Below are 23350 nucleotides of genomic sequence, written 5' to 3'. Positions count from 1 at the left end.
CTATTGTAATGTCATTAAACAAAGGGATTAGACGGCCCAAGCACTGCAAGAGCAAAAAGCATAAAAGAAAGCACTCAGCATGTAGTGTTGAGGCATGTAGGAATCGTTTTAGAGGGTTACTAGCTGCAGACAAAACTGACATTAATTTTCTATTGGAAAATGCTGGTGACATTAATATCTGCTATTAATACTGAACTTTGACAGTATCTCATAAATTCAACCTGTCAATTACAATGGCACTGAAATAAAGGTGCTCTGAGGTCAAGGAGATGGGGTGTCCAAATGAGACTTATATTCCAGGAGAAAAGCGGCAAAAACTATCTTTAACAAAAGCATCAGATCCATATGTAGGAAAACCAAAGGGTGGTTTTAAATGTCATGTTTTTCAAAGCGAGAATTGATGCTGGAACCAACTCTATAAACTGGCTGGCTGGACTGTTAGCTGCAGCTGAGGACAATCAATCAAAACAGCTCTGCGACTCTGAGAAAGTGAGAGAGAGAAAACACACACACACACACCATGGAACATGAGAGGGCAGATTATGAGCCATGCGAGGCCTCTTAAAATTACACTGCGAAGTAAAACATCCTTGTGTTTCATCCGCCACAAAATGTAACCTGAAAGGTTCCCCTCGACCCAAAACGGAATATGGAGCTTTTCGTTTCACGAGGGCTGGGCAGGCTTGTGAAACACAGCTGAGGGAAGGGAACCTTTGCCCCAAAGTCTGCACAACCCGTGAGCTCTTCGCAGCAAGGAAACCCCCGCACCTCGACTCCTGTGAGCCCTCCTCAAGCCACCCTGCTCTGCAGCTGAGGGGCACGTGGATCGATAAATCCCCATGAGCAACGCTCCCCTGTCTCCCTTGGGGCTGGCCCCAGCGCAGAGCTGCACTATTTTAGGGTTCACAGCCACCTCTGCAGGCACTGCCAGCCACGGCTGTGGTGGTGACAGTGGCAGCCCAGGCACTGGCGGTGTCTATGTGCACCTCTTCAAAGTGGTCGGCATGTTCCTGGCACAAGAGGTACCGGTACCACCGTTTGGGAACCCCTGCTCTAAATACTGCCCTCCCCATCAGCCCTTCCAAGGGATGGCTTCCCAAACAGGTGCTCGGGTCAGTCCCAACCTGCACCAACAGAGACTGGAGCCACTGGGCAAGAAAAGGGCTGGATCCCAGGCGGAATTACATCCTGCACAACTTAAATATTGCAGAGCAAGGCATGCTTCGAGTTGGGATTCGACTCCAAGAGTCTGCGCCGAAGCGATGGATGGGGAAGGGAAGCACGGGGAGAGGCACGAGGCACGCGTGCACGCTTCGGCACCGCCGCACCCACAGGCACGCTCCTTCGCAGGGCCAGGGGAAGGAGCCACGGGCAAAGGCAAAGGCCCCCATAGCCAAGGGAGGCAGCTAGGCAGGTTTGGCTCAGTCAAACCGTTCATCTGGAGCCAGTGGCCTTGCTCCAGACTCACAGCAACACCTTGCAGTGCACGGTCCCCCCTCTCCCTAGGCAGTAACTGTTACCTAAAAGCAGCGTGCTCTGCCGCCTTCCCCTCCCACCCCGACGGCCCCGCAGCTCCTGCCCTTGGCTAGCAGCTTGTCGCTGAGGGCCGGGCCAACAGCAACGAGCTCCTGGTAGGGGTGAGCTGTGGTTTCCCTGCGTGGTTTCCCAGGCTGCAGCTCTACACAGGGGGACACCTGCAGCCCACGCCGGAGCCCAGGGCTCCTGGCTGCCTTCAGCATCCCGACCAGAGCTGGACACGGCCCAAACCGCAGGCCGGCCCAGGCGCCAGGGGAGCTCGCTAGCACTCCCAAAGTCTGTGGGCAAGCACAGAGGGATTGCTGCCGATGCAATGCTGAGAGCCCTGGAAATTCATGCTGAGATATCCCATTTTTCACAGATGTCATGCTATGCGTACTGTTATCCTTTCTCATCTGGAGAAGGAGAGAGGAACTCCCTTTTAGGCCCAAAGCAGCTCATCCCCAGCCCAAGGGAGCCCCGGGCACTGCAACGCTGCTGGGCTTGCGGGCAGGTGGGGACTGACCGCTGCAGCCTCCTCCCGATCTTTTGTGCAACTTCTCTGACAATCTATTTCCCTCTGGGGCTTTTGTCCGAGCCACTATCCCAGCAATGTCTTCCCAGCCCTCATCACTTGCCCAATAAAGCAGAGTACGTCGGTGGGAGGTAGGGCAGGGGCTTTCCCCAGGCAGGAGGCTGGCAGTGCACCGCAGGCCACAGGCTGGCTGGGACACACCGGCTCGACTTGAAGCACAGTGTCCGGAGAAGAGGCGACCTTGCCGGACACTGGGGCCTCCCTCCCTTACAGCGATGCTGCCTCGCACGCTGCAAAAGCAGCTCGAGTAGCTGAGCTGAGATCCTTGTTTATAAATTCTTTTTTACGATGCACATTAAATATTTTCCACAACACAGACACTTCTTCTCTTCTTTCTCTTTTCCTTTGACACCTTTTCCCCAGCAAAGCCCTACAACTATTGCTTGCTGTGGCCTCATTTAGCATCATCATCGTCACCACGCATTCATCCTCATATAAAACAGAAATCTATTCCATCAAGCACTTAACATAAATATTAAAATAATGGAAGGGACAAAATATAAATCTACATACAACTTCATGACTACCATAGCACCTATTACCATGACAAAGCAAATTCTGGTTCAAGGGGAAGGGAAAGGAGATAAGGAGAAAGTTAGGAAGAAGGACTTCGACTGTCATTAAATATGTAAATCACTCTTTTAAATTTTTTTTTGTTTTGTTTTTGTTTTAAGGTTACCAACCTTATTAAAATTCATTTCACTAGCCAGCTCGTTCTATGTCACTATGGATACCAAAGAACCCTTTTAAAAACTTCGGCGAGGCAGGGGTTTCTCAGAATAAAAACAAAACAAAACAAAACACGGCGACTTTCTGTTGGTGCTTTCATGACAAGTCCTGCCACGCGCCCCTCCCCTGCACCCACCAGTCCACAGAAGGGCAATTCATTTACAAGTCCAGTTCTCAGTCTCCCAGGATGAGTTTGACAAAAGAGGCGACGTCTGTCTCTTTGGATTCGTGCAGGGTGAAGAAAGGATGTTGCTAGGAAAGAAAAGAGAAAAAAAATAGAAAAGTTTATTATTCACGAGGCTGAGGACCAAACCTAAAACCTTTTCAGACCATCTTCTAGACGGTGAAAAAGACTTTGTCACTAGCATCATAATTTGAGCTTTCCATGTTTTGCAGCTGCGGCAAGTCGGGAAGCCCAAGGGGCCACTTCATGAAGGCGTCAGATTTGTGCTGCCCTCTTGGATCCCCTCTAAACCCTGCCCTGTCTGGGATAAAAAGTATTAAAAAATGCTGCCTCCATCTCTAGCGCGTTGTGCCCTTCGGCACACGCTGGCTCGCAGCTCTGCGGTGCCCCGGGAGGAGACATGCTCGTCCTGAGATGGTGGTTACCCACCCCACCGTGCACCAGCTCCGATGGCAGCAAGGAAAACCCTGCAGGAAGGCTGACTGCAGTGGGTTTTCCCTCAGCTTCCTGCTTTATCTGTGTATTTACCCTCTGGTGACTTTTGAGTCTCATTTCTTCCCTGCAATTGCTCCTACTCGCAGCAGGAGATGGCTACTTTATCCCTAACCACCGCAAAGAGGAAAGCCATCCTGGCTGGAAAGCCAACCGCAGCTGTATGTTTAACTACTTAATCGTGACCAACATGGGAAGACATCCTGCCAGAAAATCTTGCCTCCATTTCAGCACAAATGGAAAAATACATATAAGGAGAAAAAAAAACCCCACAACCAAACGCCCCCTGACAGCAACAGCAAAGCCCCTCTCCGCTAGCACCAGCGAGCCAGTTTGCTACCAGGGGCTGCAACACATCAGCTGAGATCAGCCAACTTCCACCTGGAATCACCAAAACACTGTTTGACACCCACTGTCCCGGCAGTTAATCGTATTTATTTGTAAATAAATTGTGTTTGTATGTGCCACAGAAAACCAAAAGGCAGCTGGGGCCCTGCGAGGCTCACAGGTGACCTCCACTCTGTGCAAAATGCTCTTGTGCTTCCCATGTGCAGGCTGGGGGAGCTCAGTTTGATTCCTGACCCTCTCATTTCAAGCCAGATTTTTAAAGACAATTTGGGGTTTCCAGAGTTTTTCAAGCTGCCCCTCATCACCTCAGTCTCTGAGCGTTGGCTGTTTCAATGATCATTTACGGCAGTGGCCAAGTGGAGGGAGAAGAGCAAAGAAAAGAGACTTTCCAATGTGGGCTTGAGTGGAAAGTTATCCAGGGAATAAAATGGCAGCTCTGAGCAGCCAGGAAGAGACCCAGAGACACAGCAGCAAGGAAGAGGAAACACAATGATGTGGGAAACAGAGCTGAAATGGGCTGAGGCAAGGATCCAGACATAATTTAAGGTCTTCCTGGGTCAGACAGTCTCAGGAACTGAAGCGTCCTCAACAACTCCCAGAAAGATGGCCCAAATGGCCTGTTGTGTTATTATCCCAGTGTGATGCCACTGCTTTCCCATCCCAGCTAAGTCACACCCAAAGCAGAGCTACCACAGCTTGGAAGCACCCGCACGCGTGACATGGGTGGCAGCGGCAGCCTCCAGCCCTGTCTCTCAGGGAACCCAACCCCTTTGCAACAACCGAGGCTAGTTATAGCTCAAAACGTCCCGTGCCAGGTGGGATGTGCTCCATGCAATGTGCAGACCACCAGTCCTGCAGTAGTTTCATGCTCGACTTCACCTGGGGAAGTGGAGTTTAAAATGAAATTAAGCATCCGTATCAGCTTTCCTGATGCTCAAGATAGCCCAGAGTCATATTTTCCATGAGAAACCTCAATTCCTCAGGAAAGCAAGGGAGTAGTCTTGGTCTAAATGACAAGTCCAATCCAGCACCGCAAGTTAATGCCGTAAGAGAGAGAGAAGGGAGAAAAAAAAACCAACAAAACAGCAACCCTCAACCACAGGACCTCACAACAGTCATGTCAGCCATAAAATACCACAGCATTGAGATACTCTGGAGAGGTGATCCAAGAACCTAATTCAATAGAAATGCACTCGCTTGCCAATGGGTATTAATGCTGCAGCAGACGAAGCTGCTCCGGTGAACCTTTTTGATAAATGGCCATTTGGCAAACTACAGAAATTTGCTTAAAATATATATGTATTTATTCAATAATACAAAAAAAAAAAGGGGGGGGGGGGGGGGGCGAAGCCATAAACCTCAGGCATCCTTTTGTTTGAAACCAGTATTTGGGTAAACCATGTGTAAATCAGATCTATATATAGTCTAACTGCATTACAGGGCTCAGCAAGAAATGCCACAGGAATTATTCATTGCTTACAACTCACGTTCAAAAGGTACGTGGATTTTCAGCATGCCTTGCAGCTAGAGAGCACCTTAAACCCTGGCACCTTCACACCACAGAGGTCCCAACACCTCTGAGCAGACAGCATGAGGTAGCAATAAGGCTGATCCCCTGGCTGGCATAACGCACGTCCTACAAGCTATGGGGCAGGAGACATCGATGCCTGAGGAAATTCTGCAGCAGTTTCCACCCTTAACCCAGGAGATCTTGCCAGTGGCACCGCACAAGGGTCAGCAGGTAGGGACAGGCAAGTATTTGGGTCCGGATCTTCAGAAATTACAAAGTTAGGCATCTTCCTGACTTTAGCAAGCTGTGAATCAGGTGAGAGCAAAAAACGGTTTAGATGCCTATGGGAGGGAAACACTGACTTCATAAGCTCTCCTGCTTTTTGCCGGCTATTAAGAGCACCACGATCAATACCAGAAAGTCAGGAAAGAGAGAGGCTATGAAGCTGTAGAGCCCCAGCAGAAAAATCTCACCACAGATCCTGTTCTTGCCAGCCCAGCCCAGAGCTCTGCCTGAGTATACACCAGTGTCTGCACTGCTGGGGGTTCATCAGCAGTTAAGTGCATCTGACCTCAAAGCCCTGCACTGCCTTGCATTTTCCCCGTCGTAAGCCTTTATCAGCATTTTCTTCCTTAGTTATTCCTCTGTCCTAGACACGCTCACAGCAAACAGTCTCTAAGCAGCAGATTAAATTCAATAACCGGAATTATTAGTCACAGACTTGTCTCTGTCCCTAACATCCAGGAATTACTCTGTCCAAAAAGTCTCCTCTCCAAGGCACCATGACAGTAAAGCCTAGCAGGCCACCCAGCTCCTGAAGCCCATGTGGAGCATCTGTGGCGCATTCATTTCACTTAGGTGTTTGAAGCCATCACACAAACCCAAGAGGAGGATTTTATCCTCGCTAACTGACTCTTCACGACCTCATTCTTGTCCCTTAGCAAATTTGTTAACTGCTTTTACATATTTTTCTCCCCTGATCTGACTAGAATAGCGCCTGAACAAGATTTCAAAGGGCATCTCTGATTTGCAGTCACCCTCCCAAGACCCTGAAGTGCCACGATTCTTACATCTGTTATGAAAAAAAGAGATGCTAAGTACCCCAAATCACCAGTCGCTATTGGAAACCCTGTCTATAGCATCTCATTCTAATCCACCTCAGCTCTGAACCAATACACTGCTTAATGCAGGCACACTCACCATAAGCTCTGGGTATGTTGGCCGTTCTTTGGAATTCTTCTTCAAGCTTTCATGAAAAAAAAAAAAAAAAAGAAAGAAAAAATTTCAAAGTTACATTCTGTGTGCAATTTAAACAAGGCCACAAAGTTGTACCATGACAAAAGCAAGGTTCCAAGTCCCTATAGTATAAGTTCAACTATTCATCTGTATGTTAAGCAAACAGCTTCGGCCTTGAGGATACTTACAGCCAACACAGCCTGCACATAGGCCCCGTATGGTACACAGTGCTGGGTACACACAAGTGCAGTGAGGTCAAACAAGAGATCCAGAGACACCCTATATACCAGTCAAGACACTGCCTGTTGCTGGGGGCCAGGTACAATTGGCTTTTTGGGTCCTATCCAGTAGGCCAGCGACTAAGGGAATGGATATACAGCCTCCAGCCTCTGATTGGGAGCGGTGACCAAGTGGCTCCGAAGCACGTGTACAACTATTTGTTTATCACCGTGCTGTTATCAGCAGGGACGGTTACATGGGACATCCTTTTTTTCTCCTCTCCTACAACAGATGGCTCTGGAGGGTTGTAGCTGGAAGTTATTTTGGTTTCCCTCCAGCAGAAAATAGCTTTTAAAAGACAGGACGTAATCTCTACTCTCTTCCTGACAGTGTATTTAGGGGAAAGATACTTGGAGCAACTTGAAAAGATCTTCACACACGTACACGTCGGTGGCGGGGAAAAGGTGTCACACTGAGCAAAACAAAAGTGAGAACCTCGGCGATGATAAGTCACTCCTCTGCTGGGATTTGCCGGAGCCCAGAGGAAGCAGAGGACACACACTGAATAGATATTTCCTGCTTGCTGTGTGTAGCGGGCTCATGTTTAGTGTCATGTTGTGAATGAACAGAGGAACCTAGTAACGATACGTGCCAATATTGCCGAACTGAAGGTACGGGATGTGTCACATCCTCTGAGCTCAAAAGCAGCTCAAGCTGAGATGCTAAGGTGAATTTGAAGGTTAGGTGTGTCCAGAGGCAGGATTTGGGTATAATCCTCTTAAATTAGACCCTCTACAGACAAAACCCTTGTTCCTAGGTTACTAATACCAGGAAATCTGGTGGCAAGTTCCTGAAATCAATGTAAATCTTCAGGAATGAAGAGCCACGTTTGGATCTGATCCTGACTCAGACATCCCAGGAACTTTCCTGCAGTGGCTACAGGTAATCAGGCTTTCGCTGCCCCGGGCAGCAGATGGTGTGATCCACTCTGTGACCTCTTGAATTTGAGATGGGCCTAAGCCAGGCCAGTCTCGATATGCTGAGTTGCTGTGACCCGGTTCGGTATCAGAAAAAATTCTCAGACTCCAACAACACAAAACTAGTGCAATCTGCAGCCAAAGCACACTTTTCCAAGTCCACGCCACTCCACTGGCATTGAGGGATCTTCAGTGATCCTGGAGGACAGGATTTGTAAAGAGAGGAACCGCCACGTGCTCCCCAAAGCATGAGCTTTCAAGACATGAGTGCTGCTCAGCGGGGTCATTCTTCTCACCGCAAGCATCGTGAACGGCTGTGGACACCTTACTCCTAAATCAGCCCACAGCTATAGCTGCAAGACACCGTGCTTGCAAAAGCAAAATACTCAGTGGGGAACAACAGCCTGCCTGGCACAAACAGGCAACTTTGCAATAACAAGTATCAAGCCAGCAGCATGAGAGAAAGGCAGCTGGTCCAAAATCTCAGCGTGGGCCTTGCAAAAACGGTGGGCATTTTGTGAGAGGATTATTCCAAGCCAGCTCCCACCTCTGATAGACACAGAGCAGTGTGGGCATGGGCAGGTATTCCCCAGCGCGGGTCGGTAGAGAGGCGTGCAGCTGAATCACGGGGACATCGAACACATGTTTGAACAAGACTCCAAAGAATCTGAGTGTCGGTACTTGAAGTCCCCAGGCAGAAGTGGCTGATAATCCCCTTCCTGGGTCACAGCAGAGCCGGCCGGGCTCCAGGCCCTGACGCTGGCAGCTCAGGAACAGTCTCACATTTCTGTATTTGTCGATCTGCCGTCCTTTCTTGGCTACCACGCAAACCCACCATCCACCTGCCAACTTGGCAAGGCACGGATGGCACTGCAGTGCCTGGAAAATAAAAACGCCTCCCAGGCGGTTTCCAGGGAAGCTGGAGGGAGAAGCAGTCAGGAGCCGTGGGGCCGCTGCCAGCTCTCTTTGAACCATACGATGAGGGCAGCTGTGAGTCTCCTCGGGTGCTGGGAGAGCCTGTGCTTTTATGCAGCTCTCACAACCTCCAGACAGCGCGCATCTGCTCCAACCCTTTTCCTACACCACAGCCAAACTCTCCCGCTGCTTCCAGCTCTGAGTCCCATGGAAAGCAGTGCAGCAGCCGGAGGGCCCCAGTAGCGGGACGGCCGCAGACAGGGGCCATTGCAGGGTGAACTCTGTGCCACCGCTGCCCTCAAAGCCGCGTTCCCCCTGGAGCAGGAGGACGCAGCCATTTTGTGCCCTGCTCCCACTCCCGCCCCGCACCAGCCCCAGGGACATGAGGGGCCTGGCGGACCTGCCTGCCCGCACCTGCCACGGACACCCTGTGCTGTTCATGTGGGGGCAACTGGACTGAGAAAGTCTCCTAAATCCCTTCCTCCTGCATGTCCCCCCAAGCCTGTTCCCCGCCACCTCAGTTGGGGAAGACCCCCACACCCACCATCACCGGTGCTCTGCACAGCGCCAAGCCCCAGCCCTGCCCTCATGGCTCAGTGAGGGCATGAAGGCCCATCCCTTCCCCCAGGGGGATGTTTTGTTCAAAAATTCGGGTTGGACTCCAGAGAGACGCCTGTGGGGACAGGGACACAGGAGGCCGTCGGTGCCTGCCCTCCTCAGCCTCCCTCACAGCATGGCGGAGGCAAGCAGGGCTGGGGTGAGCAGGACTGGAGTGAGCAGGACCGGGCTGAGCAGGACCAGGGCGAGCGGGGCTCAGGGGGTATTTTACCATTGCGAGGTAAAATCGACGAACTCCGCCGAGAACTTCTCTGCCGGGAGCTGTGGCGATGGCTCCTCCACCACCTGCTTGAGCTGCTGGAAGGGCGTCCCCCAGGAGTCGTAGGGAAAGCGCAAGATGGCCAGCTCGATCTGGGGAGACAGAGCCCGCGCCTCAGGCATCAGGGGCGGATGCCCCACAGCTCACCTTCCCACCCCACAGATTTCGGATTCCTGTCTGCCCACCCAGGGGTGTGTGTTTTTAGGCCCCGCAAAAACACGTGGCATTTCCTCACCCCACCGGGCCACAACATCTTGTTTAACCTCCCCCAGCAGAAGGGCGAGGCCTGAGGAGACCCAGCAGTCTCCATACCAAATCCTCCGTTACTCTCGTGTTAGATGCCACTTGGGAAAGTTTAGAAGTTAAAAACAACCCCACGTTGCAAAGGGTAACTGTGCTATAAAACAACTCTGCAGGCAGACGGATTCCCCCTAAACACTGTGTGGGAGATGCCACCCATTCCTCCTCTTCTGAGGGGGACTTTGCTAATTGCTAAGTGCTGGGAGTGTTTTTTTGTGCTTGAAATCCAACCTGCTCCAAGGCGACAGACGTGCGGTGCCGGACGCCTTCGCCTTAGCCCATGCTGCCATCTCCCGGCAGCCCGCAGCCACCACAGCAGGGTCTTCACCACAATGGCACCCACCAACGCTTCCAAAAACAGCAAGGAGTTGACAAGGAGTAATCCTCCTTCCCTTCAACCCTGCGGTGTGCTCCTTGGTACCCCCAGAGCTGCACTCCCATTCCCACCCCATCACCTTCCCAGGGAATCGGTGCTATCAGTGTCAGGGGACCTATGGGGAGGAAAATGAATCCATGGGCAACACTCAACCCTCCTGGCATCGCTGCGAGCCCCCGGGTCACCCTACCATTGTGATCCCCAGGCTCCAGATATCAGATTTGACGCTGTACCCCTTCTGGTTCAGCTCCGGGTTAATTCTTTCAGGCTGTGAACAGAGACAAAGGCAGTTGAGGAACAGGGATGGCCCCAGTGTGATGCCCACCCCCCGAGCTCACCGACCTCGGACTGGTCTTTCATGGTGGCAGGCCAGGACCACTTAACCTATGCCACCAGCTTGGTCCCTTGGTTGTCATGGGGCCAGATCTGGACCCACATCCTTGTCCGTAAGGGCAGGCAATGAAATGGGTCACCAGAAGCAGATATTACCTGCACCAGGGACTGGGGTGGTGGAGCTAACCCAGCACATCTGGCACATAGCGGGTGACAAGCCTCAATTCTCCAGGACCATTTTCACCCTGTGCCCGTGCTCCACACAGAGCCAGTCCTGAACAGCAGCTCCCGGGAGAAGTCTGAGGGACCCAATCTCTGGGGCTGTTTTTCCTCCCAGGTGGAAAGTACTATTGTCCCCACAGGGCAAACCACAAAAACACAACACGGAGTAATTACAGAGCCTTCCCCAAGGTCACTGGGAGGTGACAAGGCAGCAGGAAGCTGCGCCCAGGAGATCTCATCTCACCCATGAGATCTGTCTCCCCTCTCTGCCCTGTTACAAGTAACTTCACGGATACGTCTTCCAAAACGAGTCCCCAGGACACATGCCGGAGGCTGATCCTTCCCCCTTTAGGATGACCTGACGCTCAGGCTCATGTTCCTCCGGCTGCCCCGCAGCAGCTTTCACACACAGCTTCTCCACAGCTCAACTTACAGCCATGTAGGGTTTGCATCCTGCATCCATGGTTTTAGCAACCGAGTCAACGAGGTAACCGCTAATTCCAAAATCGCACATTTTCACCTGCCCCTGCGTATTGATCAACACGTTAGAGGGCTTTACATCTGCAAGAAGGAACATAGACCACAGTCACTGTTATGCATGGGTGGCTGCGCTAAGCCAAAAAAAAAGCCAAAGAGCTTCCTATCAGCAGAGGGCACCAAAGGTGCCCATGCAAATCCGTCCGCTTTGTGCACGCCAGAAACCAGGCTGGCTGCGGCGACTGCAAGTTCAGGTGACTGCCTCATGGGCCTGTCATATGTCCTGCAAGTGTCCCTTCACTTGCAGACTCTTCTCTCCTGATTTGGAGGAGCGGGAGGTAACCCTGCGCGTGACCATCGTACCCCACTGCACAGGGGATGGCCACGGGCATCAGAGCGCTCACAGGGGAACAGCTCAGCAGGGCTGGGGGCATCTCCGAAGGATGTCTGCCAAAGGCTGGAGCTCTGGCAAACCCCAGCTGGATCTGGTCTCATGACAGCAAATGGAAAAACCCACGGGGAAAAGATGAGGGGTGGGCAGGAAAGGGTGAAGAGGAGCAGGAGTTGCAGGGGAAGGAGGAAGCAGTAAACTAAGGCAAGGATCAAGATTTCAGAAATGGCCTTTAATTTTAAGGATACCAAGCTTGAAGGCAATGTGAACAGCAGCAGGCGTGTGGGTGCTCCACACCTTATGGAAATCAGGCCAGTGTCTCATCTATTTATTACTGCCAGATTTATCTGCTTCCCATCACGGCCTTATAATCCTTGGTGCATTCACACTTGCATCACGCTCATGAAGGCAGTGATAATCACCATCAGAAAGGGAAATTAAAGCACAGAAGGAAACTAGTAAGTGATATCCACGAGAGCATGGAGGTGCTTTCCTGCACAGCAGGCAATTGCTCCCTGTGAGCCTAATCCCAGATGAAATCTCAACACAGCGCAGGTAGCGTAGGCTACCCTGTTTTCTCTTGTCCTAGCACTGATCCTCAAAAGGGAGCAATCCTTTCCCTCTTGCCACCCAGAAATAAGAGGTCTCTTCTGCAAGAAGGTCGTTTGTCTACATGTGATAAACTATTAAACAGAAGAGCTGAAACACCATCCGAAGGAGGCCAGAAGCTGCTTTTGAGTCTTGCTTATTAAAATTGGGAGGTTTACAGTTCATTAACATCTGCTCTCTAATCAGCGTTTTGCAATCAAAAGCTTCAGGTATCTGAGATCCTCAACCATCTGTTACTATGCTGAAATAAGACAATTTTCAGTGGAAATCAAAAAAGTAAACAGAAATACAGAAGCTGAGCAGCATTTTCCACCTACTGTAAATGATACAGAAGGCAGAAACTCAACCCCCAGCCACATGCAGAAGGTACAAAATTGGACTGCCTGCTAGAGCTGAACTCTGCTCATTTCAGATGCTCCTTTCACTGGCAGTCACACACTCCAGTGAGGGCTTTTTCCTCCTCACGACAAATTGAAAATGACCCTTTAAAAATAAGGGTGTCAACCAGCAACACTGCAAATCTGTCTCTTTCTAAGTCTGTTCATGTCATCTTTGAGATGCTCTAGAGGGGAAAATGTCAGAAGAGTTTAAGGAGGGTATTTGTGACTTCACTTGAGGCTATTTTAGGTATCAAACCATTCTGTCCCACCAGTGCTCTGGGAAGCTCACAGAAGGGGATGAGGATGGTTAGGTCACACCGTGAGGCATCACGACAGCACCAGGATGCCTCTCACCACATGTGAACAGAGCATTGCCGAGCTAGGGAAGAAGCCTTCACAAAGTCTGATCCAAAGATGATCAAGGTGAGAAGGGAAAATCTAGTTTAATTCTGCAGAGGTGTTGAAGCAGACCATGGATTTAGAGCATGCATTAGGGAAATGCAGCCCGGGGGAAACAGCCCTTTCTCTGCCAGCACCATCAGGCTGGAGCTCGCTTCTCTTCCTCCTCAGGGAAACGCTGGGACCAGCACACAGTTTTTAAAGAGCAAACCGGCAGACATTTCCTCTGACTAGGTTTTGCTAGTCATGAGATGCTGGGGAATATTTTTGCCGTCAAAGGCCCATTTTATCTCGGGGATTTTGGGAGCCCTGTATCTGGGTGCAAGGCCAGCCCTCGCGAGGCTGAGAGGGTGCGGCGCAGGGCAGACAGACGCCAGCACGGTCACGGCTGTGAGGCTGGCACTCACCTCTGTGGATCACGGAGAGCTTACTGTGTAGATGTTCTAGTGCTTTTACGATCTGAAACAACAAATCTAGAGTGAATCACGGCTGGCAGCACCACGACGAGGAGGAAATATTATCTGGCTTCACCCACCCCATCCTCACCAGACCTTCTTGGAGGAAAGGAACTACATCTCCCACGAGTCCTCCACCCTCACAGCAGCCCAAGGTGATGGTGGGTACCCAGAGATCTCCCAGGGGCTCCAGGACCCTAACGACAGGCAAAGGAGCTGCAGGGCCCTCCCCACATCTAACACTGTGCCGCCTCTCAATTACAGGTACAGGCACATTTCGGGTATTTATGCCTTATAAATAACATCACCCCAGACTAGATAGTGGAAGCCAGCTAGGAATGTCCACATGGGCTGGCCTGCAGACCATGCATGCTCTTCCTGGTGCAAATACAGCAGGGAGCTTGGCTCATGTAGGACTTGGCTTAGGAGAGAAACACCCTTTCCCTTCCTTCCTCGCCCTGCCAATACTCACAGAGACAGCTATTTTCCCTAAGATATCCTCAGGAATCGTCAGGCCTTTGTCAATGACATGTTTGTAGAACTTGTCCAGTGAGGTATCCATCAGCTCCATGCAAATCCACACATCTCCCTGGAGGACAAAGAAAGCACATACCTGCCTACCGGAACAAAGCATCCTTTCCTTTCCTTGCACACACAAAGGTCTTCTTTGGCTCCTGCCCTTTGCTGGCCTTTTTGCCTCTTCCCTGTCTTATAAAAGTCATCCAGTAAAATTGTACTGGGCTTTCCCTTTCCCTCCTCCCCAGCTGGAATGAAGTGCTGTCCCCTACCATTTAGGGTGTATTTTCTGCTGTCTTTTTGCAAAGCAGAGTCACAGTGATTTAGGAGTCCTGAAAGTTATCGGGACTGAGGTTGCCTATATCCTCTGGTCACTGCAAATGCTAAGCCAGGACAGGTTCAGCTCTGCAGAGCTATGCTTAACACTCTTCAATAAATCTTGCTCTTCAGAGCTTTCCACATTTTTCCTCCATGTGGCTTTCTCATTGCAATTCAGAACAGTATTAACACGAACAGATCAGATCACTCAAACCCAGCACCAAGCCCCAACCTCTAGGCACAGCAGCCTCGCACATTGCTGGCACTGGGGCTTGGCTGCCCTTGGCTCGTCCTCATGTGGGACCATGTCTCTCCTCGCTTGCCAAGAAAAACCTATGTGACAGATCCTTAGGCCAGGATTGAGCAAATCCACACCGTACCAAGTCTCCACGTCTAGGGGGAGATTAAACCCCTGGCACTTGGAGGGAGTCTAGGCATGAGAATTCAGAGCCTGGGAGAGGATCCAATCTCCCAGGGGCAGCACGGCTGATCTCCAGGATGCCATACCTCTCGGAAAAGTGCCCCGTAAAAGGTGACAGTGAAGGGGCAATCTACTGTCCTCATGGAGATGTCTAGATCCATCAGTAACCTCTTCTGCTCCTGGCTGTTCACTGTGGCTCGGATCCGCTGGAAGACAAAGCATTTTAGCATTGGCTGTCAGCACCTCTGTACCCATGCTGGCCCCAGTGCCTTGACATCACACCTTTACCCTTTTATCACACCTCTTCGTCAGAGGCACAGCACAAGCACAGCACCCATGGCAGGAGCACCCCAGTGCCACAGAGGGCAATGGTGGCTGAAGGGGTCTTCTCACCTCAGCCCAAACCGCAGGTGATTTTGCTCTTCCCTGCAAACACCACTTTTTTTTTTTTGCAACAGCCAAAAGTCACTGTGGCTGGGGAGAGGAGAAAGGAGCAGGAAATCAAATTCTAGGCTGGTGAAAACCCACGACTTTTGGGGCTGCAGTGGACCTCTATTTACATCAGCAGACTTTGGTCATGAGAGAGGGCTCCAGCCCTGCAGCCAGAGTCCATGGTGCTCCCCATGGCTTTGGAAAATGGACATGTCCCAGTCTCCCAGGGAAGAGTTGTCATTTATGTGAACTATCTGGAGACCTTCAGCTGGGAAGAGCCACAAAGGGACAGGACACAGTCCAACACAAGTCACACACACATTCCAGGCTCCTGGGCCAAAGCCACCTGAGGTCAGTAATGTGACAGAATTAAACTGTTCAGCATCACAGATGCAAATAATAGCCTGAATAGTCCTGATAACCTCTTCAGATCTTCCATCACACTCAGAGAGGTCTTTTGCAGTTTGGTGAACACCAAAGCAAAGAAGACAATCAAATGCAGAGCACAGAGGCCTTGAGACACATCCCAGCATCCACAGCAAATTCTATCCACAACTGAGGAGCTAAGAATTTTCCTTCAGTTTGCTCATAGCTTCCAGCTCTGCATCCTTTTTTTTTCTTTTTTTCTTATTCTGAAAGGAAACTTGAGCTAAAATTCAGCCAAGCAAAAATTGGTCCTTCCCAAAATACAAATTTTCCCATGACTATGTCCCTAAGCTGCAAGCATATGAGTCTAAACTGTTGTTATGAAAATTTCTCATAATAGTATCTACAAGCCTGTCATGAATCAAGATCCCACTGTAGCAGACAAAATGTGAAAATCCCAACAAAAATTTCCTGTTCCAAAAAGACTAAAAAAGTCACAGCTGAAGAAAATTATCTTATGCAATTAAATTTACAGTATGCTCTTCTTTACAATTACAGTTAGTGTGCTGAGCCCTGAATTTGAGGGTATACCTACATTAGGAAAAAATACCCATATTTAAAAAATGATGGCAAATAGCTTGTAAAATCCTAGCAAAAACAAGAATATTGTAGGCAAAGGTGAACAATATGTTTGTGTGCACTAGAATGCTGGAAACACATTGAGCATCATGCTTTTAAAACACACCCATTTTTTTGGTTAAATGGCCCAAATCTATCTCGGCACTCTTTGCCTCTCTGTAGGAGGAGGATTTCATAAGGAAAGAAGTAAATCTCAGTAAAGGCATGCGTCAGAACAAGGGAGATTAGAAACGCGCACGAACGGGAGCGCAGAGGGTCCCCACACACAACGACACAGACAAAGCACGTCGGGAGGCTCACTCTACCTTCACTGCCATGATCTGCCCGCTAGGCATGTGCCGCATCTTCTCCACCACCCCGTACGCACCTCGTCCCAGCTCGGAGATGGGCTCCAGGTCATCGGCTTTCACCTCAAAGTTCTGTGGGATAAAAAAAACCCATCAGCACAAAGGTGGCCGCTGCGCATAGGTGCTGGGCAAGCAGCGAAACGCCCCTGAAATCTAGCCCTGCTTGGTGCAGAAATTCCCCTCTGTGCATCCCCCTCCCTACGAGGCTAAAACCAAAATCATGGTCCTCAGGGGCTGTCAGGAGGATTAACTACTGTGCAGTAATTAGCTGAGTTCTGAAGAGGACGTGCCTCGTAACGGCATGAGCAGGGAGCCTGTGTCAACCAGCATCCTGAGCTGGTGGGATGCTCTCCCCACCGGCCACCTGCACCCCGCAGCCACCTTTAGCTGCCAGCACTTTCAGCTTCTCCATCATCTAAGGGCTGGGATGGAAACCACCACAGCAGCTTCTCCCCCAGGAATCACCCTCAGTCTTTTTTTTCCTTCCATCCTCCTCCTCCCACAAACAATCATGGAAATATCTCCAGGGTTTTTTAAGGCCTGTAAAAGCTTATTTCTCCAGACCTGTAGGTGGGCCAAATACCAGCTGAGTGTGCCCCATTTTCAAACCACGGAGGATTTATTTTGTCTAGCATTCAAGATCTCTTTCTCCTGCCCTTACACAAAGGTTGACTTTGTTTGGAGCCCTGCATTCTAACCTGCCCTTCTCCTTTCTGCCGCGATATTGTGCAGCAGCTCTATTTTTTGCTTATTATTATTTTTGGATGTTTAAAATACGCCTTTGCTACTAAAACCAGCTATTCTGTTTGCTGAACGCACAACCACATCAGTCAATCATCCTACAGAAAGAAGCGGGTTATAATGAACTGATTCACAGCGCATAATCCCACACCGCTTTTTGCCGGCACAGCAGAAAAAAACCTGCAGCCTGAAATGTGCTGGCTGAGGATGCCACGGCGGGCAGGGGCCATACACTGCGTTACTGTGCGCTCGGGCTCCTGGTCGTTCACTCACCGCTACGTCTCCTGCAAAGGGAGCCCTCACTAACACTTTTTTGTAACGGCAGAGGTTTAAGCATCTCTGACTGCCTGACACTGCTCCTACTGTTCAACGGCACCCTTGCTGAAAATGCACTTTGACTCTCTAAGGCCACTCTTGAATTTAGCAGCAAAGTTTAAAGGGAGAGGAGGGAAAGTGGCTTTCCCTAGGGATCAGGAAGCCTGGTGGAAGAGGGTGCCCATCCTAAAGGAACTTGGCTGGACAGACGGGTAACAGATCTGTGGGAAATGCAAGCCATGGCATGTCAGTTCCTCTGAGGTAGCCCCATATTGGCGTCTGTAAAAAAAAAAAGACTGAGCTCTGGGTTTTACAAGTGCGTTTCTCTTTGCACCGTCCAACACGGGCTCTCTGCCTCTGCGCATGGAGCCTTTTTGGAGCGCTCGAGCTTTTCCTCATCCCTGGGAATGCAGGGGAAAAATGACTTTCTTGGAGCAGGCACTCTCTCTAGCAGAAGGCATTTTCTCTGCCTTGGTGCTGCATCATTTTGCTCCAGAGGCATCTCACACTCTTTCTACCTTCCAGCCCCTGCTCCGTGCCAGGGAAAATACACAATCCAAAACAAAAAAAAAAAAAGCATCCAAAGATAGACATTATAAAACACTATTGGATTAGTATTTCACTTCATAAATTAACTTGCTGACACCGAGGCCTATCTTTTACACCTAATAAATTTATTGCCCAGCTTTAAAGTGCTTTTATGAATGCTGCTGTGCCATTTTCTCCTATCAAAATAGCTGTCCTCAGTTTTGTTTTTCCCCTGCTATTTTTTTATAACATCAGGTGGACAGGTTTCCATGCTGTCAGAAGGATTGGCTTCCAGGACAGGAAGATCTACCCTGAGTTAGACTCCTGATGAGAAGGCCTTCTATATTAGCAAAGGGAAATACTTTGGATGAAGGCTTTAAATCAGCAAAGGAACTGCAAAGGAGAGTAAAATCTGCTGTCAGCAACCCCTTTGTTTTATAATCATTACTTCCAGAGGTTTAGCTGCACCTTATTGAGGCAAGACAGGAATTTCCAAGGTGGAAAACATGAAGGGGACTCAGGTGTCATGGGATGCAAAGGGTGAGCATTTGGGGACATGTTCATCAAAGCGGTGACAATCAGTAGGTCACACTGCAGCTGGCCATGGGGCCATCGGTCCCACACAGACAGCCCTTGCTGGAGAAGCACAAGCACCAGGCTGGCTCTGAGGCTGAAGGTGACTGTCAGGGCTCACACAAGCTCCCAGGCTGGTTCTTCCTAGCTTTTATTCATCCAGAAACTACCCCCTATTTCACACAAAATGAGCCACAAGTTTAAAACAGCTGGTGTTTATTAATCTGCCCTTTCTTTTAGCTGAAATTAAGCAATCCCACGAGCAGCCTGCCTGGACAAGCAGCCACCAGCACCACAGCAGCCAGCCCAGCATGGTCACCTGTCCCCAGAGGTCTTCTCCTCACCGTAACTCCTAGTCTTACCTCCTCGCCAATAGAGATGCAGGCTTTGGAGTCTAGATCTCTGGGTGGCCTGCAGAAGAGAGAAGGGAAAAGATGTGAAATATTCCTTACAAAGATCAGTTTTCCCTCAGTGAGTAAATACAACCCTCCTGGTCCCCCAGGCCACTTCCTCGCACCAGCAGGCCAGCAGCCCTTGCAGCCCTGAGCAGCCTAACCAGTCTCCTAGCTTTGCAGAATCAACAGATACAGCCAAGATCCACAAAGTCACCCCAAAAAGGGGTCATGAAGGAAGCTGCTGGAATTGGCACATCCAGCTTCCCCACGCAGGAACCCAGAGAGCTTCACTGTGAAAGGCAAGCCAGGTGGCAAGCACCAAATCTCTACCAGCCTGTATGAAAAATGGATTAAATGGGCATAAAGGTCTAAAACCACTGTAAATTATTACCTAAGTCACACAGCACGGGTTAACAGGCTAATAAAAGTCAGTCCTCAAGGAAGCAAAGCAAGCCAAGCAGGCTGGAGTTGCACAAATTGCCTTTTTCTTTTGCAAGGCTGAGTATGTAAGGAAGGGGATTCATTTTTATGCCTTGACCAAATGCATCTGTTACTCAAACTGGGTGGCAGAAGTGCCACATCGGTTAAAACTGGGTGCCCGTTCTGTTTTTCATTTTCCTGGGCACATCATGCAGCAGCACATGAGCCATGTACCACAGGCAGCGATGGGTAAAGGGTGATGGGCTGAAACCTCCTGGTTGTACCTGGGGCTACAAGAGAAATACCAGGGTTGTCAAGTTATCACCCTCCCTAATGGTGCCAAAATTAACGTAGGCGTTTTGTCCCTGTTCCTCGTGAAGGGTCCCTGTCATCCCAGACCTGCTGCTGGCCCTGGCCGTGGCAGCGCAGGCGCTAGCAGAGGCTGGGAGGCAGCTGGGGTTCATGGTTTTCTTTTTATTCTGCCTCAGTGTTCGCAGACTTACGTGGAGCTTGTCTGTGGTTGCTCAAATGCTTCTTTAGGAATTTTCAGCCCAGGGTTTCTCTTCTTGCCTGTGAAACAAGAAAGAGGCAGAATTTAAAAAAAAAAAAAAAAAAAAAAAAAAAAAAGGCGCTTTTTTTCGTTGTTGTTGTTTTGTTTTGTTTTAATTTGCAAAACACAGCTTGTCTATATTTGTTGACCTTATTTAACACAAATGCCTGGCCAGGCTGGTAGTGTAGACTCAGGGCACAGAGTTCAAAACATAAAGTGCCTTTGTTCAGTAACGCTCCATTTAGACCTGCAAGGCCTGGCTGCCAACTTGGTACAGAAAACAGGCAAGAGCTCTGGCAAAGGCAGGCCACATGAAAATGCAGAGTGAAAGGTATTTCTCCTTCGTCAGCCCTACCCAGGTAGGATCCCTTAAAACGTTTCTGAGATTTTAAACCATTCCAGATACATAACTGAGAATGCTGGCAGGATTAAAAATCTTTTTAAAATTCAATCTTGAAAGTCCAGAATGAGATTGGGACTCTGTTCAAACGGATGTTTCACCTCTTCGTCATTAAAGTTGTGCAAACCAAGCAAAAGTAAAGCAGAATTAAGTTTTCAGGCTTCAAAGACATTTGTTTCTGTTCACACTGACCAGCCAAGCTTTTCTGAGCTGGATGAAGCTCAAGCTCTGAAGCAGTTCAAATGCAGGCTCTCCTGTAAAGGGGGTCCAAGCCGACAGACACAAGAGCCAGGCAGACTAGAGAAACACAAGAACCTTTTTATGACTAAACATATACAGCCACATTTCAGCATGGGGTTTTGAATTCATGGATAAAATAACCTGAAAACGTAAGTCATGTCAGCAAAGCCCCAAGGTAAACATCTGGCTGTTTGGCTGGGTAAGAAAATCCCTGGTCCCCAAAAATGGCACAAGCTTCTAATTTAGGCGTTAAACCTTTTTAACCTAACAATTTATACCAATTACTGTCTTTCTTTTAAGCATAGGTTTTACTCTCTCTTCCCAACACTCTCTTTCAAACTTTACCTATACAAGTTTAAGTTTGTTTTTCCTCTTGATACAAACTCATGTCAATGGATGTCTGTGCATCCCAGTGCCCGAGGGGTGCCAGATCAAAGTGCAACATCGAGAACCAAAAACGACCTTTTTTGAAGCTGTTAGTCAATTCAGACTGCTAATCTTTTTTTTTTTTTTTTTTTGCCTTTTTTTTTCTCTCCTTGTCTGCTCCAAAAGACAGGATTGCACTCACTCCACTTGGCAAAGAGTCATTCCAGGACAGGACAGGCTTCGACAACCCACCTGACACCTCATGGGAAAAGCATTTATTAGAAACCACTGTGCACACTCGCTATTGGTATTAGAAATCTACAGAGCTGCAAATTTATAAAAAGGGGAGCGGGGAAAAAAAGCCAATTCTCTGCTCCAAGGAGCTTCTAGTCTAGCACAAAAAAAGGTAAAATAAAAGAAACAAGGTCACTCAGAAGCATGAAGCATAGCTCTCAGTTTTCCCAAGAGGTAAAAGCTGGTCTGTAAGGAAGTAAAAATTGTAAAAACAAGTGGAGGAATTTCTACAGTTAGCAAAGCTGTTCTTTGACCCTTTTCCTTCTAGTTTTCTTAGGTGTACTGCAAAGGTCTCTAGAAGGCATAGCTGAGAAGCAAGCCCTGCTGTGCGAGATGCTCTAGATACCATTTCTTGCCCAAGCTGCGCCAAGTGCACATCGGATTCAACAGGATGCTAAATGGGTAATGGTGTTCTTGATGTTGTCATGTTTTAGCTAAAAAAGGAATCTCAAAAATACAGCTCTTGCCATGCAGGCAGAAAAAAAAAAAAAAAAACTGTTTCTCTGGCAATTTCTGCCACCCCAGTGACCTCTCTGCCTCCAAAACCCTGCCTGCATCCTCTTGCAGTTCAAGCGAACAAGACGACCATGAGCACAAGAAAAGCAGTCTCTTCATCCTTATTTTGGACATGGGAATCAAGACACAGAAACTTGCCAACTTGCCCACGGAGGCAGGAACTGCCTCTTTAGCTCTAGAGCTGACCTCTGCCCATTAACACTCACCGGCCGCCTCTTGTCATACTTCTAGACATCGAGCATCCATCCACACTGCTGCAATGACATTCACACAACAATCAAAATCCAAACGAGAAACAAGACCAAATTTGGTCTGTTGTTTCCTTTTTTCTTTTTTTCCTTTGTAGATTTGCTTGCACAATCCCATGTGCTGTACTTGAACCTCGGGAACCTGCTCTCAGGCAGCTCTGGGAGGGTGAAAGCGAACCTACTGGAAATGACCCTAACTCGAACGTGAACCAGAACAGGTTGTACAGCATTTAATCTTATCATGGTTCACAAGTGGTGTCAGAAGAACTAGGTAGCAAAACGCCAAACCCAAATAAATATTAAAAGCCTTCCGCCTTCTGGTGAAATAAAATCTGCACTTCAGGGAGTTTATTTTCCTTGTCGCTTCTTCACAGAATACAATATTTTGAAACTTTGCCATTTTTTCGAAGCACAATCTGTTTGCGTATTCAAGTTGCCAAGACACAGACACAGTTTAACGTTCTTTGGGGTTTTCTTTTCAAGAAAGAAGAAAGCAACAACAGTAGCAAGAATAATACACAGATTTCAGGACAGCGCAAGGAGAAGGGATTGAAATGGGAATTGCCACAGCTGGGACTCAGACCTGCAGCACCAACAGCTCCTGTGGGATTAGCTCACAGCGCGGAGGGGGAAAGCAGTTACCTCCGCACCACAGCTCACCGCATCATTATTTAATAAAAGTCTCAGGCTGCAATCAGGCAATTTCATGCCTCTCAACCGCATCAGGCAAAGTTTCTGAGCTCCTTTTGTTACAACAACATGCAAAATGCTTGTCTTTCCAAGCCTTCTGGGGCCAGCGTCTGCAAGGGTCTCACGGGAAGCATGAGCAATCCTGAACAGGACACTGCCTTAAACCCAGTGGCACAGAGCAGTGGCCAGCACTGGTCTGCAGAGCCGTGGCTGCCACCCCAGCAGGCTGCAGCGGGGTGCAGAAACGGGGGTCCTCCCCTTGCCCCATGCCCCAGCTCCCAGCTGCACGGTGCGGGGGGCTCAGCTGAGGCTCTGCAGCTGCTCCAAAAAACAAGGGTCCAGGTCACACATGCTTGAAGGAGTTTCTCCCCAAAGGCAAACACTGACACTTAGAGGTCTTTTTTTTACAGAAAAAAAAATAACTGGAAGTCCCAAGATCAGTTGGCTTCAATAACAACTGCCAAGCAAGCATCTCACTGTCAAAATAAAATCCCCC

General features: G+C 49.2%; 1 protein-coding gene across 1 annotated transcript; it reads right to left on the bottom strand.

Moving 5' to 3' along the window:
• Positions 1–3013: 3013 nt before the first annotated feature.
• Positions 3014–20130, bottom strand: MAP2K6 (mitogen-activated protein kinase kinase 6; the record flags this gene model as incomplete). The annotated part of the gene is made up of 11 exons (XM_009951374.2): positions 3014–3091; positions 6574–6619; positions 9550–9689; positions 10464–10541; positions 11262–11389; positions 13492–13543; positions 14012–14128; positions 14881–15000; positions 16537–16650; positions 19098–19146; positions 20054–20130. Coding segments are annotated over 11 exons (999 nt in total), but the record flags the coding sequence as incomplete, so codon positions are not given.
• Between the last annotated feature and the right edge of the window lie 3220 nt (positions 20131–23350).

The sequence above is a fragment of the Leptosomus discolor genome, chromosome 15 (assembly GCF_034619465.1).
Source record: "Leptosomus discolor isolate bLepDis1 chromosome 15, bLepDis1.hap2, whole genome shotgun sequence".
Lineage (NCBI taxonomy): Eukaryota > Metazoa > Chordata > Aves > Leptosomiformes > Leptosomidae > Leptosomus > Leptosomus discolor.
Note: the sequence above shows the minus strand (reverse complement) of the source record. Positions and strands in the feature narration are given on the sequence as shown.